At 44.1% G+C, this 17,847-nt stretch overlaps 1 protein-coding gene across 1 annotated transcript in view; it reads right to left on the bottom strand.

Moving 5' to 3' along the window:
- Nucleotides 1-14,859: 14,859 nt before the first annotated feature.
- TTC5 (tetratricopeptide repeat domain 5) overlaps nucleotides 14,860-17,847 on the bottom strand; it is a 31,310-nt gene continuing 28,322 nt past the window's right edge. The window contains exon 10 of the mRNA XM_056134067.1: nucleotides 14,860-15,414. Coding sequence (XP_055990042.1) covers nucleotides 15,295-15,414 — 120 coding nt within the window. The 3' untranslated portion in view covers nucleotides 14,860-15,294. The remainder of the gene's footprint in view (nucleotides 15,415-17,847) is intronic.

Genomic DNA, 17,847 nt, shown 5'->3' with positions numbered 1-17,847 from the left:
AAGCGGGCCCAGTAACGTCTCCATTGTGAGACTTGTTGTTGCTGTGTTTGGCATATTGAAAACATCACGGGGAGCTTGCCAGGCTTTGCTGTGTGGGCGAGATACTCTCGGTAGCTTGCTGGGTTCTCTGAGAGGGATAGAGGAATTGAACCTGGGTCAGCTGGGTCGGTTGCATGCAAGACAAGCGCAATACCACTGTGCTATTGCTCCAGCCCAAATAAATGAATAAATAAGAATAAATTAAAAGCAGGTGCATACATGGCTGCCCACATCACAATCTGTGATTTTGTACTTGTTTATTTATTCATGCTCCTTCTTTCCCTCTATCTCTCACTCAGGTCTACATCTTTCTAAATAAAATAATTTACTACAAAAGGAAAATCAAATGTTTAATATTTCATGTGAACATTATTGTTTTGATATCTTTCATTAAAAAGCATTTTTAGTAACTAAAGCAAAAAATGCATATTAACTGTGGAGTCATAAATAAAAGACTACTAAAGAAGTGTCTTTATTATTAAAGAAAGATGCTTTCAAATACTAAGCTCTTTGGAGATGCAAAAACTGAGGCACCATCCAGACAAGAGTGGACTGCCTCAGAAAAGAAAGTAGGAAAATCTAAAAGTCCTCATAAGAATATGAATGGGCCAAAGATTTTTCCTGTAACAACACCCAGATTAACTTTTATGAACACAGAGATATCCTGACCAAGACAATTTGGGTGAAAAAATGTATATAACCTCTCGTTATCCTATACCTACAGGGTTCCCGGGAATGTGAAGATTGTCTGTCAGATTAGGGCAACAGATGCTCAAAATCTCGCATGTGCAGCACAGCCAAGACAAAACCACCCACATAGGCCATAGACTCATAGTCATAGGACACAGTTCATGAGGAAACACAATGGTTAAATAGAGCTTGAGGGAATGTGCCTTTGTGCATGAATGAGCAGATGATGGAGGGAGCAGGGTATTGCTATGACTAGGAAGAAGCTGCTGAAGCACTGTCCTTGAAGCTCTAAGGCAGAGGCAAAGTTTTGTCAGTATTGCTGACACCCAAAGATGTCTGTTTCCCAAGTCTCAATCCATTGGCCACCGACAATCAAGGCCAGTTAATCTATGTTATTCTTAGAAATGTTTGTTTTCACTGATAATAGCTTGGTTCCCAGAGATGTTGGAACCTAAGGCATATACCCAGGCCCAGATACCTCTAGTGGTCAAAGGGTCATGCCAAGAAGAACTCCAACAATAGCCTCCCAAAATCCAGTTTATAGGTTTATTCTCTTTTTGGAGAAGCCTCTATTTTCCCCTCTCCCTCTCTCTCTCTCTTCCCCCTCTTTGTCCCTCTCTCTCGACCTCTTTTTCTCTTCCTCTCTCTCTCTCTCCCTCTCTCTCCCTCTCTCCCTCTGCCCCCACCGCTCACCTCTCTCTCTCTCCTCTCTCTCTCTCCTCTCTCTCTTTCTCTCTCTTTCTTCCAAACCCACTTTATCTCTCCCAGTTCTCCCTTACTTCCTTCAGTCATAACATACTTTCTCTTCAAGCATCCTGTCTTCTTGTAGGACCCTTAAAACTGCATTCTGTGTAATTTAATACAAGAGAGCCTCAGCTTTGGAGAAGCGGGGCAAAGAAAACACAAGATGACATTAGGGTGTCTTGCAATACTAGAAAGAAGGAATGCACTCAAGAAACAAATATTTGCCAAAGGGTAGTATCTGTGGCACTGCAAAACAAAAAAGAAAATCCATTAATAATATGTAGCACTGTAGCACTGTCCTTCCGTTGTTCATCGATTTGCTCGGGCAGGCACCAGTAACGTCTCCATTGTGAAACTTGTTGTTACTGTGTTTGGCATATCAAATACATCACGGGTAGCTTGCCAGGCTTTGCCTTGCAGGCTAGATACTCTCAGTAGCTTGCCGGGCTCTCCAAGAGGGAACGAGAAATTGAACCCGGCTCAGCCTGGCTGGCGGTGTGCAAGGCAAACACCCTACCGCTATGCTATTGCTCCAGCCCACTAATAATGTATAAATTCTGATTTTTGCCTTTTTTCTTTTTTGCATGCAGGGGCCAAGGAACATCTTAGGAATCAACACCAGGGCCACTTGCATACAAAACAAGTATCCTACCACTGAGCTATAGCTCCAGCCCCAGCCCCGCCTTTTTTCTTAACATTACACTTTTTTTTTAATTTATCTATTTTGAATACCCATCCCTCCACTAGTGACCATTTCCCTCCACCACAGATCCTAGTATTCCTCCCACCCCCCATCCCCCCATCCCACCCTGCCTCTGTGGCAGGGCATTCCCTTTTGTTCTCAATACACTTTATATTCAAATATTTCACCTTAAGTAAATTCTTTTTCTTTAATCTTTTACTCACCTTGTGAAGCTAAAAGGGAGCAGCACAAAATTTATTCTGAAATGATAAGCACTAACATCAATTTGCATGTCCCAACTAACTCTCCATTTGTCTATTGCATTTGCCAACTAACTTTTCATACTTAATACATTTAAGATAAATATTGTTGGCAGAGGCAAGATAATAAAATGGATTTAGCAAGTTCCAATGTGTGCTTTATATTCTAAAAACAACCTTTCTGCTTATCAGCTTTAGAGTCTGTAACATAAAAGTTCGCTAATCTTTAAATATTAACCAATTTTACACTTGTGGTAGTTATGCAATCTCATTTTGTTTGGTGTGGGGGGAGACCACACCCAATAGTACTCAAGAGCTATTCCTGGCTCTGTGTGCAGAGCAACTGCTGGTGCTGCTCAGAGGAATATATGTGATGCTGGGCTCAACTGCATGCAAAGCAAGTATTATCCCCCCTGTACTATCTCTCTGGCCCCACAATCTCTTTTAGAATAAAGGCAATGTATTTTTTTTAATGTGTTTGAGAGGAGCAAGGGGAAGAGAAAAGAGGAAGACGTAATACATGGGATTTTTAGGGCAATGAAACTATTCTGATGGCATAATGGTGGATACAAGTTTAAATCCACAAAATGTTAGTAAACAGTCACTGGTAACTATGGACTTTGGATTTTAATGATGTCTCAAACTAACTCAAACTGTTTTGGATTTTAATCATGTGTGACTTTTTTACTGTAACATATACCACTGATGAAAAAATAAAAATGTTGGGTGAAAGAGGGAAGTATGTGTTAGGGCAGAAGGTACTTAGAAATTCTCTGTATTTGTCACACAATTTTGTTATAAGCATAAAACTTCTCCCCAGTTAAAATTAAAGTAAAAATTAAAGTCTATTTCTGACATAATTTTTAAATGTAACCTAACCATAATTATGTCCAAAGTTGGCATTTTCTCTTTTTAAGGCAGTGAAAGAAAAACAGAAGTAGATACAGGGATAAGGATGTGGATTATCATGTAGTCTCCATGTTTTGCATGTCTGAGGCCCTGGGTTCATTGCTTGGCACCAACAATAGAAAGAGAGAGAGAGAGAGAGAGGAGAGAGAGTTCTCCACAAGGCTTTTGCTATGGAGAAGTCTACAAACCAAATGTTAAAGCTCTCATTCTTCAAATATTTTCATTTTTAGGGCAGTGAAATTACTATGAATGATATAATGGTGGATACAAGTCTAAAGCCACAAAATGTTAATAAAAAACAATCCTAATGGTAACTATGGAGTTTGGATTTTAGTCATGTGTGACTAAATTTTTTACTGTAATCTGTACCACTGATAAAAATTCTTCTATTCATTTCTCCCATTGTTCACCAGGTTTGTTCCAGGCATCTTGATCTGATTATTGTCTTCTCTCTCTCTCTGCTAGCTGGAACAAAACAAACAAAAAAAAAGCTCAAGCCAAACACAATAATTGGCTGTGTATAGTCTAGGAGAGGTTGGCACTGTTCATTCTACCTCTGTGAAAGCCATACCCAAAGGATTCCTATCCCCGCTGGGCTAATCCAAAGACAAAGTTGCTTCAACAGATTAGGAAAAAAACTTAAAGAAACAGAGTCATTTCACAAGAACCCCAGGTCCCCAAGCACCAGTTTGGAATTCTCTGCAACAACTCTGCCCCGGTTCATTAACAGGAGTTGGAGGTCCCCGAGAGCCAATTAGAAAAGGAAGTCATAGTGAGGATGGGAGAAATGCCTCCAGCAATGACCAATTAAAAGTGATTTGCTCCCACAGCACCAAGGGACCCTAAGTCAAACTGTTGCATCAGTCAAGTTCTAATACCAAGTCCCTGAACAGGGGGAAGAGAAGCAGGCAGAGATATCCCAAACACTGGCAAGCTTCTACTTTTTATCTCAAGTGAATACACACTGACAATTAAGGTATAAGTGGGAGCTCCTGATTAGCCCTGTAGAAACCTCAAGTACATGCCAAGCAAGAGATAGGACCTGTTGGCTGGGAAACACCCCAACACAGTTGGGCAGGGTGCTGTTAACACACAGCTGTGCCATCCACTCTAAATCGCTTTGTCAAATTGAGTCACATGTGACTAATTGTCCTCTATGCAGGACAAAACTAATTCTATCACTACTTTCCCCTCCATCCTGTATTGTAAAATGCCCAGTGGTTTTCAAAGTCTATTCATCAACACTTCGTTGACTGTCACAAAAATCCCTGGTTATGATTGAATGATATTCCTATCTCCATTTAAGAATGTAAAGAAGTTAATGCCAAATTAATGCCAAAGTTTATATTTTCAGGGGTTCCAGTAGTTGAATTTGGGACTGTATACATGTAAGTTATGTATTCTAACACTGAACCACATCTGTGCAGCTGAAGTTCAAGATTTTGCCTAAAGTTACACACAGTAAAAATTGCATATATTAAGTGATATCCTACTATTCTTATAGACACATAGGGCATCTCTGGAAGGCAACATAAGAAAAAGGAATGCCTCAAAAGCAAGTGAAGAGAGGTAAAAAATGATGCTTTCTTTTGTCTTACTTTCACAACCTTCAAATTTTGTAGTAATATGTAGATGTATAGGTTCCTGCAATTAATGGCAATAAAAGTTTTGATTAGAAAGCAGAAAACCACAATCCAGCTCTCTTTCCCAGGGTACAATGCTGCCTTCCACACTGCAGAGAAAGGCCAGGAAAGTTCTTTCTTCTGTGCTTTTCCACTTATTCTTCATTCTGTCATATTCACATAGACAATCTTCTGAGAACTTTCCCATGGTTGTCTGCTCTGTGCAGATCTGTCAGAAGGCAAGGGAGTGCAGAAACTTAACCAACTGATAAGCCAGAGAGATTGTATAAGGGTTAAGGCGCTTATCTTGCATGTGGCCAACCCTGGTTTTATCCCCAGTAAAAGTGGTGCCCCAAATACCACCAGAAGAGACTCCACACACAGAGCCAGGAGTAGCCCCCTATCACCATAGAAAAAAATAAACTATCAAACACTTCACAAGAAATCATCAAGAATTGGGGCTGGAGTGATAGCACAGTGGATAAGGCGTTTGCCTTGCACGCGGCCAACCCAGGTTCAATTCCCAGCATCCCATATGGTCTCCTGAGCACCGCCAGGGATAATTCCTGAGTGCAGAGCCAGGAGTGACCACTGTACATTATCGGGTGTGGCCCAAAAGCAAAAAATAAATAAATAAAATAAAAAAGAATCAATCAATGTAAGTAAATAAGTAAGTAAAGGCCCTCCCGTTGATCGTCGATTTGCTCGAGCGGGCCCAGTAACATCTCTATTGGAGACTTTGTTGTTACTGTGTCTGGCATAGCGAATACTCTTGGTAGCTTGCCGGGCTCTCCGAGAGTGGCGGAGGAATCGAACTCGGGTCGGCCATGTTGGCTGCGTGCAAGGCAGACGCCCTACCCGCTGTGCTATCGCAATCAATGTAGAAAGAAAGAATAGAAAGACTGCACGCACTACATGCCACAAAAACTGACAGTCTCTGGCAATGTGGTTCCCTAACATTCAACAGGCTGACACATCCTCAACAAAAGAGGAAGACCATCCCCTGATCCCCGGGCCTAATACACAAACAGCGGTTCCCATAAGAAGAAAAAGAGGATAGATGCAACAATGCAGAAACTGTATCTAGAGATAAAATTCATAGAATATCAGTAAAAAATACCTCTCAGGTCACTTGCTTTCCCCACTGCCCTCCTCTTAGTGGTTGCTAACTCAGCTGTGGTACGCACTGACTTTTTGATTAGGGGTGTAGGATAACATTGTCTGTCCATCCTGCATAGCCTCAGGTAGCTTAGGTTTATTGGGTTGCTCCCATCACTGTACTTCCATTCCTCTGTGTTTATTTGTAACTTCTTTCTTTGTGCTCTGTTGACTTGCAAACATTGTTTTTCTCTTCTCCCTAAGTCCGTTGCATGTTTATTCAGAGCAGTGTCCTTTTTGTATGGGCACAAGAAGACAGTATATGCTATGCTTTTGTAACATGACTCTCAGTGTTATTTTCCTCTTGAGCTTCTGTTCTCTCCACCTAAGCCTCAGCTGCCCTTGTTTCCTAGTACCCCCAAAAGCAGGTCCCATTGAGGGACTAGATAGAACCAGGACAAGCGGTAAGCTATGTGCTACCCTGGCATCGAGATGGGCCTGGCCAAGGTGCCATAATGTTTAACTATAAGTTAAGAGCTTGATCATGGACAAATGCTGTCATGATCCAAAAAGTAAAAACTAGCTTCAGATCCTACTAGGGTTAGGAATAATTAATCTGGCTGAGTTCTGTAGTCTGAATCTGTGGCAAGATGTTCCCGGGAGAGCTGCCCTACAAGCCTCAATGCTATCTCTTATTGTGTCCATACAAAAATAACTAGTATTAAAGATGTTGGACTGAGGAAAGGAGAAAAACACCTTAGGAGGTATTTTGCACTTGGGCAGTCAGGAAGGGCTTTGGAATATCCCAGGTGTTGTTTCCTTTGAACCTGGTGAACCCTCAGGAAGGGCTTTATTATGTTGATGTTGCTACCAGACTGGGTGTAGCATGGGCCCAGAGGACAAGGGGGAGAGAGACAAAGGGAGTTGGAGAGAGATGAGAGAGAGAACATGGCTGGAAGATGGAGTGCAAAGAGACTAGCAAGGGGGACAGAGAGAGAAGAATGTAGAAGAATACAAGAGCAGGCACGTGGAGAGAGAGAGAGCCCATGTTGCAAGATGGAGCATGAAGAGATGAGCGGGAGAGACAGAAGGAGAAGGGAATGAGAGGCAGAATGAGACTAGAATAGGAGGCTCAGAGAGACTGGGGCAGGCGCATGGAGAGAACGGAATAAATGTCACCTTATCAATCAACCAGCTTGGTCCTCGTCTACTCCATCTGCCCCATGACCCAGGCGGCAAGGGGGAGAGCCGCTAAGACCTCCCCCGGCCACCTCCAGAGTTTTATACTGCAGGGTTTGGGGTCACACAGCTGATAGCAATATGCATCACACACTTTGTGATGGTGCTGAGGATCCCATTCAGCATATGCTGAGGACAAAGTCCCATGTTCCCAAGGCTGTGAGGAAGGTACTTTACTGCTAAGCCTTAGTTCTGGGCCCCTCACCTTCAACACAGATTTCGTTTGACTGCAAAAGGCGAGCAACAATCCTAACACCAAGGGTCAGGAATCACCATGCACTAAACTAGGAGAATACCACTGAAACAGCATAGATGCTTTTTTTTATTTTGGGGGCTGGAGTGGGTCATAGTGCTCAGGGGAAACTCATTACTCTGCATTCAGGGCTTACTTCTGGTGGTGCTCAGGAAACCATATGTGGTCCCAGGGGTCAACCTGGGATCAGCTACATGCAAAGCAAGTGCTGTACTATCTCTCCAGTCTAGAAACAGCATAAATAATACTTTTAAAGTCATTTATTGGTTCTTTGTAATTTTATTGAGCACTTGCACCAGGTTCTGAACTAAAAGGCTAGACCACATAGATGAGACCCTTCAGAAAGTTCACAGTTTACAGAGAGTTAGTAACTAATTAAAATAAAATGTTGTGGGCTAGAGAAATAGTACAAGGATTAAGGTGCTCGCTTCACATCTTGCTGACCCAAGTTTGAACTCCCAATATAGGAATAGGTATTCTTAGAACAGATGGGACTTCAGGCCCAACCGAGGCCATGAGTTGCCCCCCACAAGCGGCTCTTCGGCACGGCCATGGCACCAGAGGCACATGGAACTAATCCAGAGACCAGCAGCTTGCAGCAGAAATGTGAATGAACTATGTGTTAAACTCCAGTGCCCCGCCCCAGGAGGGAAAGGGTGTCTGTCTCTTCCGCCTCCACCCCCCCTCCCCACCGGCAGAACGGTAGCTGCCGCCTCAGAGCTTATTAGAAAGCCAGGTATGAGCCGGCAGTGACGGAGCAACTGCAGCCTCATGGGAAGTGGGGCAGAACTGGCTCGTCCTTCACTCCCAACTGAGGCCATGAGTTACCCCCCACAAGTGGCTCTCCGGCACGGTCATGGCACCAGACGCACAGAAACCAATTTCATAATTATCCGGCTCTTGGCAGAAATCCCTCCAGATTTAATTAATAAAATATCAGAAATCCAAAATCATGCAGCCGCAATAGTGGCTGCATGACATCATATGGTTTCATAACCAGCAATAGAAAACAAATTATTTCACAATGCCTTTTCAGCAGTTCTAATTGTTGGGGGGCATCTTTTGTCTAAATAATGAATGCATTCAAAGTAGACGGTGGCACTGAAGAGTTTCGGTGAAATGGTATCACCCTGCCGCACCCCTCTCTTGACATCAATGATCACTTCTTTGTAGAATGGTGAGATCCTGGTAGTGAATCCGCAATACAGCTCACGGAGGATCCTGATGTATTGGGCTTGAATGCCCTGATTGGCTAGGGCTTCAGTGACCGCTTCCATCTCAACAGAATCAAAGGCCTTCTTTAAATCAATGAACGTTAGACAGAGCGGCATCTTGAACTCCCGAGAAACCTCAATGAGCTTGGTTGTCGTGTGGATATGGTCGATGGTGCTGAATCCTTTGCGGAACCTGGCTTGCTCGCATGGTTGTCCTTCATCTAGTGTTCTGCCAATCCTATTTAGGATGACTCGAGTGAACAACTTGTAGATGACAGACAATAGGCAGACTGGGCGATAGTTGCCAATGTCATGGATGTCTCCTTTCTTGAACAGTATTACGGTCCTGCTGGTTTTCCATTGGGACGGAACCTTGCATTCAGACAGGTAGCGTGTGAAGAGCCAAGTCAGTGTATTGATGAGTACTGACGGCAGGTTCTTCAGGTGTTCAGGTCTGACCTTGTCTGGGCCGGGTGCTGTTCATTTCTTTACCAACGAAATGGCGTGTCAGATTTCGGAAGGGAGAACGTTGGGAACGACATATCCATCCTGTGGAATTTGGTATGTCGGCAAGTGGACATGGCTATCAAAGAGATTTGAGTAGAAGTCATGGATAATCTCCTCCACTGCCATTCTGGAGGATGTGATAGATCCATCAGGACGTCGGAGGGCAGTCATCTTGGTCTTGTAGTTGGCGAAGGACAGGCGGGCGTTACGAATACTTTTCCCGGCTTCTGCCGCATCTACCAGTACTTCTGCTCTTCTCTCTTTGAGGTCTTCCTTGATCGCATCTCTGCACCGCTTTGCGAGCTCAGACGTTAGCTTGCAGTTGCCTAAGGCATGTGCCAAACCATGTCTAAGATACTAATGATGCTTATTTTTAAACTAGGTAAATTTTTAGTAATCCTATTCTTTAAACTAGTTTAATATTGTTTGTAAATTTAATATTGTTTGGAAATATTTCATCATAAAATATTTAAGTTACACTTCTACCTCCTATTGTCATTTTCCCATTGTCTGGCCCTGCAAAACATGTCCAATCATTTCTGAAATGTCCACAGATTTGAATAAAACAGAACAGAAACAAAGACTCTTCCTTATTGCCTTTTTTTTTCTTTTTGGGTCACACCCAGCAATGCTCAGGGGTTACTCCTGGGTCTGCACTCAGGAATTATTCCTGGTGGTGCTTGGGGGACCATATGGGATGTTGGGGATCAAACCCAGGTTGGCCAAGTGCAAGGCTGTACCCACCCTACCCACTTTACTATCGCTCCAGCCCCCCTCATTGCCTTTAATGTATTTCCGCTTCCTTTCCCCAGTTGTTTACAGTCATTTCTCAAGATAGGTTTATATTCCCTCAAGTTTCTAATCATTCTTCTTCTATGACTGTATTAAACCTCAAAATTAACAATTAGAAAATAAGGTTCCATGTGATCCAACATAGTATCAAAAAATCATTTTTTTATAACTTGATATACACTAGTACAATGTCTAACCACTACACGATCACGGCGAGCTACTGGGACGGAGAGCCTGGCAAGCTACCAAGAGTATCTCACCCGCATGGCAGAGCCTGGCAAGCTACCCGTGATGTATTCGATATGCCAAACACAGTAACAACAAAGTCTCCAATGGAGGGAGACGTTACTGGGCCCACTCGAGCAAATCGATGAACAATGGGAGGACAGTGACAGTGACAGAGACAGTACAATGTCTAAAAAAGTGTGTGGAGCAACTATATCATACTGGTTATCAAGAGTTGATATTCAAGCCACTGATCAAGACTTGAATAGGACAGGACAAAGTCCTTAGCTGTCTCACTAAAAGTCTTCTAAATTAATTTGTACTCTGGTTACAACCATTCCATTAGTTATTAATCCTCTCACATTTCCACATTTTCCCACAAGAATAAAATGAACTATTATAAAATGTACAGACAGAATCTAAACAACTGATTATTCTACCTGGCCTTTCAGTCAAGTAGAAACACTATCAGAATGCAATCACTGTCATCTTGTACAGTGACCACCACTAGGCTAAGACAGAGTAAGAAAACAGTTACTAATGTTCAGTGACTGTGTTGCGTGGTCGTTCTTCCCCTGGATTTCTTTCTCTTTGCTCTCATTCATCCTAAAACTCCGCTGTCCTTTCTTGGCCTGTAAAGCCTAGAGCTGTGCTTGAAGTTGGCCTGGCCAGAGCCCTTATTCCCAGCAGGGCAGAAGTCTACTTAGCTATCTCCAGTATACTTAGCTATCCAGGCCCTGCAGGGAGGACACAGGGACCTTGGGTTGAGGGTGGGACTCTAACCGGGCCAACATCACCATCACAAATGCCGAGTGCCAGGACTCGTGATGTGGAAGTTAAGGAGGGGCTAAAGCTGGTGAATCTCCTGGCCCACGCAATCAAAGACATAATGACCAAACTGTACAAGGTTAGGAGGACCACCTCCTCAAACTTCTGAAGGACCACCTGGCTCTTGTTACTGATACCCAGCATCTCCAGATTATACTGATACACAGAACCCCCAGCCCCATTGTCCTTGAAGAGGAAGCTCACCTGTGAAATTTAGGAGACCAGGATATTTGACTTGCCCTCCATTTAAATTAATTAACTAATTAATTAAAAACTAAGGCTCAGGGAGCAGGAGATAGTACAGGGATTAAGACCCTTGCCTTGGTTCAAAGTAGAAAGCAACCAATCTTAGAGGGAAAAAATTTTTTTACAGATATATATATATATATGCTGGAGCGATAGCATAGGGGGTAGGGCGTTTGCCTTGCATGCAGCTGACCCAGGTTCGATTCCTCTGTCCCTCTCAGGAGAGCCTGGCAAGTTACGAAGAGTACCCCCCCACACACACGGCAGAGACTGGCAAGCTCCCCGTGGTGTATTTGATATGCCTAAAACAGTAACAAGTCTCAGTCTCATAATGGAGTCGTTACTGGTGCTGGCTCAAGCAAATTGATGAACAACGGGACTACAGTACTATATATATGTATATATATACATATATATATACATATATACATGTATACACACACACACATATATGCACACAAGGCTCAACTTCTAACGTTAGTGATCTCTTATAGAAGGACTTAATGGTCCCTGGGTGGAATACAATCCTCACCCTCTTTCCTCTAAGGATGCTTTTTTTGTAGCATTTTCAGAGTTTTTACATAACAAATAATACAAAATATATTATTTCTTTTCTGCTTTGGGGCAGGGATTGGGGTTCGAAATGGAAACACCCAAAATATAGTGGTGAGATTGGCATTTGAATATTAAATGAGATGAAATATTATGAACTACTTTATAAAATTTAAAACTTATTTAAAAAAAAAAAGCCCTTGCCTTGCCACACACCTACCCCAGACCCCAGCATAGCATATGGTCCTGAGAGCACCACCAGGGGTCACATCTGAGCACAGAACCAGGAATATCCCTGATCACTGCTGGATGTGGGCCCCAAATAAAAAGGAAAAACATCTTTATATATATATATATATATATATATATATATATATATATATATACATATATAAGTAAATACACACACACACACAAACACACACAGAGAGCAGAAATCAGGGGGTCTAGGAGCTACCCTGCACTGCAGGAGGCAGGCTGACATGAGATACCAGAGATCAAACTCAGGGCTTTCAGTATGCTGAGCATGTAGTCTGCTGCTCTAACTTCCCAGCCCAACAGGATTTCTTTTCAATGGTAAAAAAAATAATAAATTATTTTATATAAAGAAAAAGAAATAAATTAGTTTAAATTAAAAAAAGGGGCAGTACGCTAAATGAATTTCAGAGATCAAACTGATACTAGAACTGATCCTGAAACCAAGAGCATCAAGTTTAAAAAGAGTGAAGGGGGGTGGGGGGTGGTATGGTGCTGCCAGCAGGTCAATCTGTACCTGTGAGGTGAGTACATCAACAGCCTGATGGCGCCTTCAGACTTCCAGATACCGCAAAATTGCTGCTGTGCCTTTGGCCAGACCCCAAAAGCTTGGGGCAAAGCTTGCCAAGAAAGTGAACGGCCAAAAGTTAGGTGTGCGGGAGACACACACACAAACCACCTCCGGCTCAGCTATATAATTGGAAGCATGGCCTCTCTGGTTCCTGATTGAACTGCTTAAAGGCCATGATCCCAGAGACTCAGAAACAAATCTCAAAACCCAGCAGCTATTGGCAGAAATGCATCCGGTCCCTGCAGTAGGTTACCAGCACAGGGAAAACCCAGGTGGGAATAGGCTTCGTGCCTTGGCCTGTTACCCCTGGTGGCCCAGTAGCCACCATCCTCCAGAGGCCACTGGACAATCAGGTTTGGGCCCACAGTGAGGAGACACGTGGGGCCTAATGGGATGGGTGTGGAACCGGCCCTTTCCTCCCCACCCCAATGAGACCCCGAGTCACCGCCCACGAATGGCCTCTCTGGCTCCTGATCAAGCTGCTTAATGGCCATGATCCCAGACTCAGAAACAAATCTCAGAATCCAGGGACTTTTGGCAGAATGCTTCCGGACCTGCAGAAGGTTACTGTCGCCAGGCCACCCCAGAGGGGAAAGGGTGCTGTCCCTCCACCTGCTCCCCCTAGGCAGCTCGGTGGCTGCCATCCTCCAGAGGCCATTGGACAGTCAGGTTTGGGCCCTCAGTGAGGAGACAAGTTCGGCCTCATGGGATGGGGGTGGACCGGCCTTTGCTCCCCACCCCAAAAGGACCCCGAGTCACCACGCACAAATGGCCTCTCTGGCTCCTGATCAAGCTGCTTAACGGCCATGATCCCTGAGATTCAGAAACAAATCTCGGAACCCAGTGGCTTTTGGCAGAAATGCGTCCGGACCCCACAGTAGGCTACTGTCACCGGGCCACCGCAGGGGGGAAAGGGTGCTGTTCCTCCACCTGCTCCCCCTAGGCGTCTTGGTGGCCGCCATCTTCCAGAGGCCATTTGACTGTCAGGTTTGGGCCCACAGTGACAAGACACGCAGGGCCTTAAGGGATGGGGGTGGAGACGGCTCTTTCCTCCCCATGCAAACGAGACCCCAAATGGCTGTTCACGAATGGCCTCTCTGGCTCCTGATCAAGCCTCTTAATGGCCATGATCCCAGAGACTCAGGAACAAATCTCAAAACCCAACAGCTTTGGGCAAAAATGCGTCCAGTCCCTGCCGCAGGTTACCATCACCGGGCCACTTCAGGTGGGAATAGATTTTGTGCCTTGGCCTGTTCCCCCTGGCAGCCCAGTGGGTGCCATCCTTCAGAGGCCACTGGACAGTCAGGTTTGGACCCTCAGTGACGAGACATATGGATGGGGGTGTAGCCGGCCCTTTCCTCCCCATCCCAACGAGACCCCGAGTGGCTGCCCACAAACGGCCTTTTTGGCTCCTATCAAGCTGCTTAATGGCCTTGATCCCAGAGACTCAGGAACAAATCTCGGAACCCAGCAGGTTTTGGCAGAAATCCCTCCAGATTTAAGTGTTAAAATTTCGGAATTTCAAAATCGCACAGCCACTACTGCAGCCATGTGACATCATATGTAATTCATAACCAGCAATAGAAAATAAATTGTCTACTGTTGCCTTTTCAACAGATCTGAGTGTTGGGGTAAAATCCCAAATAATAATGGTGGGTCTGGTGTCAATATTTTGAATGTAATGAAAGTAGAGAGAGAGCAACGTGGAAATCATCTGCCCCACAGGTAGAGGGAGGATGTGGGACGCGAGTATACTGGGGTTTTTGGGGGTGGAGAATGGGCACTGGTGACCGAGACTTAAAAAGCTTGTAATTGCTCTCACAGTGATTCAATAAATAAGTTTATAAGAAATGGAAAAAAAAAAGATGGAGTTCATGCCTAATTCAATCAGCTAATCAATGGCTGAATAAATAGCAGTACTCCTACATAAAAAAGAAAGAGAATGAAGCAGGGTTGAAGCCATATTACAGCAGGTAGGGCACCTGCCTTGTATATGGCTGACCCGGGTTAAATACATGGAACCCCATATGGTTCCCCAAGCCACACCAAGAGTGATCCCTAAGTGCAGAGCCAGGAGAGAGAGAGAGAGAGAGAGAGAGAGAGAAACAGATTAAACTACACAGAATTTTTTTTCCAAATGTGTTTATTTTTTTTTCTGACCCCAAAGAAGGGGAAGAATCTAAATTTTAAAAATTAAAAAAAGAAAAAGTCATTAAAAAATTTAACCCCCTCCTTTAGCAATAAATATTGAAATGATATATACACATGAGGCTCAGGGAAGAGGCAACAGGAACCTCGAGGACTTTGTCCCAGGGCACAATCCCAACACCTCTTACAGACAGAAGCGCAGAGGAGCTGTACCGGGGAGTGCAGGGTCCCTGAGAGAGCTGGGACATAATAGCAAAGAGGGAACACAAACGCCTTACAGGGCAGAGAAAGGGCAAGTCTTCATCTAAAACACCTCCCCATCCCAACAAGAGTTACTGGCTGAGTCCAGTCCAGCTGCCCAGCACCCAGGAGCAGAGCTCCTCGCCTCTCCTCCCTCTCAGGCCGGCCAGTGAGAGAAGGTCATTCGCACTGTGGCCGAGATGCCACAGTGGCGGCAGCCTGGCTGCTGGAGACCTGAGGCTTTCCATTCACCACGAGCAGGAGGGGGGTCTCCACACGGACACTGGAGAAGGTATAGTCCTAGAACAAAGAAACATATACTGGTCATCACAGATACCACAGTGGAAGAAACACCAGCAGGGAATGAATACAGCACTTGGGACTTTCTTCTGCCCTCTGCCCACTCAAGCACAACCCTCAGAGACTTGTCCTTTAACTCTGTTACACTGGGTTAACAGAGAGTGTGTGATTTTCCCAAAGCTTTCATTGTGCAAAATGAAAACCTGGGTTAGGCAGGGATTCAGAGAGTCACTACAAGAATTAAGATTCCAGGAAGCTGGAGTGATAGTACAGCGGGTAGGGTGTTTGCCTTGCACACGGCCAACCCGAGTTCGATTCCCAGCATCCCATGTGGTTTCCTGAGCACCACCAGGAGTAATTCCTGAGTCCAAAGCCAGGAATAACCCCTGTGCATCGCTGGGTATGACCCAAAAAGTCCCCCCCCCAAAAAAAAGAATTAAGATTCCAAACAGACTGGTTCCTGAGAAAAACAAAAAGGGTACCACCAGCTCTCACAAAATTTGTTTTTCTGGAGCTGGAGCGATAGTACAGCGGATAGGGTGTTTGCCTTGCACACAGTCCACCCGAGTTTGATTCCCAGCATCCCATATGATCCCCCAAGCACCGCCAGGAGTAATTCCTACATGCAAAGCCAGGAATAGCCCCTGTGCATCACTGGGTATGACCCAAAAAGGAAAAAAAACATTGTTTTTCCCACAGTGTTTATTTACTCAATACACATAATAGCCAGCCAGAGCCAGTGGAAATTCTGAGAAACTTTTTGTGTAAGTGTGTAGGACCTAAATTACTCTGTCAAGTAATAAAGTTTACTTCTTTTTATACCAGGAAGAAAAAACAGGGTAGTTTTAGACACTACTAACAACAGGAAAGATATCAATCAGCTCACCTAATCAGTTCAACTTTATACTTTAACTTGTAAAGCATTAATAAAAGATCTTTATCCAAAAATGTATTGCTCTAGGTGGTAAGGGCAAAGATAGGAAAAAAAGGAAAAAACAAACAAACATTGTTGTACTTGGAAAGTAAAGGAGATTTTTAAATCAAAGATCAAAAGAGTTATCACAATTTGGGACCTGAGATGGCTGCAGAGGAGAGAGTACATGCTTTGTATGGGGGAGTTCTAATTTCAGTCCCAGGTACCCTTGGTCTCCCAAGCTCTATGCATGTGGTCCAAAAGCAAACAAAAGAAGTTATCATAAAACAGTTGTTATAAACATATTAATAGATGAGGCAGTGGTTGTCTTGCACACAGACAAACTGGGTTTGATTCCTAGCATCCTATATGGTCCTCCAAGCAACACCAGCAGTAATTCCTGAACACAGATCCAGGAAGTATCCCCTGAGCATTGCTGGATGTGGCAAAAATAAATAAATAAATAAATAAATAAAAAGTAAAAGGGCAAGTAAGTATTGAAGTTCTAAGGCAGAAGCAAGGTTGTTGAAGTACTGCTGACGCCCAAAGATGTCTGTTTTCCACGTCTCAAGCCATCAGCCACCGGCAGATCAAGGGCAATTGATTGTGTGTGTGATTGTGTCCTCCCGTTGTTCATCAATTTGCTCGAGCGGGCCCAGTAACGTCTCCATTTCTGAGACTTGTTACAGTGTTTGGCATATCAAATACATCACGGGTAGCTTCCCAGGCTTTGCTGAGTGAGCGAGATACTCTCAGTAGCAAACGCCCTACCGCTGTGCTATCGCTCCAGACCAAGGGCAATTTAATCTATGTTATTCTCAGAAATGTCAGGTTCCTCTGGCAACAGCCAGAGTTCCAGAGAAGTCGGGAGCCGGTGCACTCCCTACAGGTCCATCGACCTCTAGTGGTCAAGGGGTTATGCCAGGAAGAATTCTAACATTTGTCATCTTCATCTCAACCTCTTGGGCTGGAGCAATAGCACAGCAGTAGGGCATTTGCCTTGCACATGGCCGACCCGACCTACCCGGGTTCAATTCCTCCACCCCTCTCAGAGAGCCCGGCAAGCTACCGAGAGTATCTTGCCTGCACGGCAAAGCCTGGCAAGCTCCCTGTGACGTATTCAATATGCCAAACACAGTAACAAGTCTCAAAATGGAGACGTTACTGGGCTTGCTCAAGCAAATCGATGAACAACGGGAGAACAGTGACAGTAATCTCAACCTCTACCATACACAATTTTGTAGAATATGTAAAATTCCACAGGAAATGTTCACAAGTGGTTACATGGAATATCTCGCTGATAATTAAAAAGATAAATATGAATGAGTAAATTTATGAAAAATGGAGAAAAACTAGAGATATATACTAAACTAATAATGTCTGAGTAATAGTATTTCATTTCATTGTTAAATCTCTTTAATAGTTTACAAAGTAAAAATAAAAGTTATATCAACACAGGGGCTGGAGAGATAGCACAGCGAGTAGGGCGTTTGCCTTGCACGCGGCCGACCCGGGTTCAA

The sequence above is a fragment of the Sorex fumeus genome, unplaced genomic scaffold (assembly GCF_029834395.1).
Source record: "Sorex fumeus unplaced genomic scaffold, SorFum_2.1 ptg000098l, whole genome shotgun sequence".
Lineage (NCBI taxonomy): Eukaryota > Metazoa > Chordata > Mammalia > Eulipotyphla > Soricidae > Sorex > Sorex fumeus.
The sequence above is the reverse complement of the archived record's forward strand: the minus strand, read 5'-3'. Positions and strand labels throughout refer to the sequence as shown.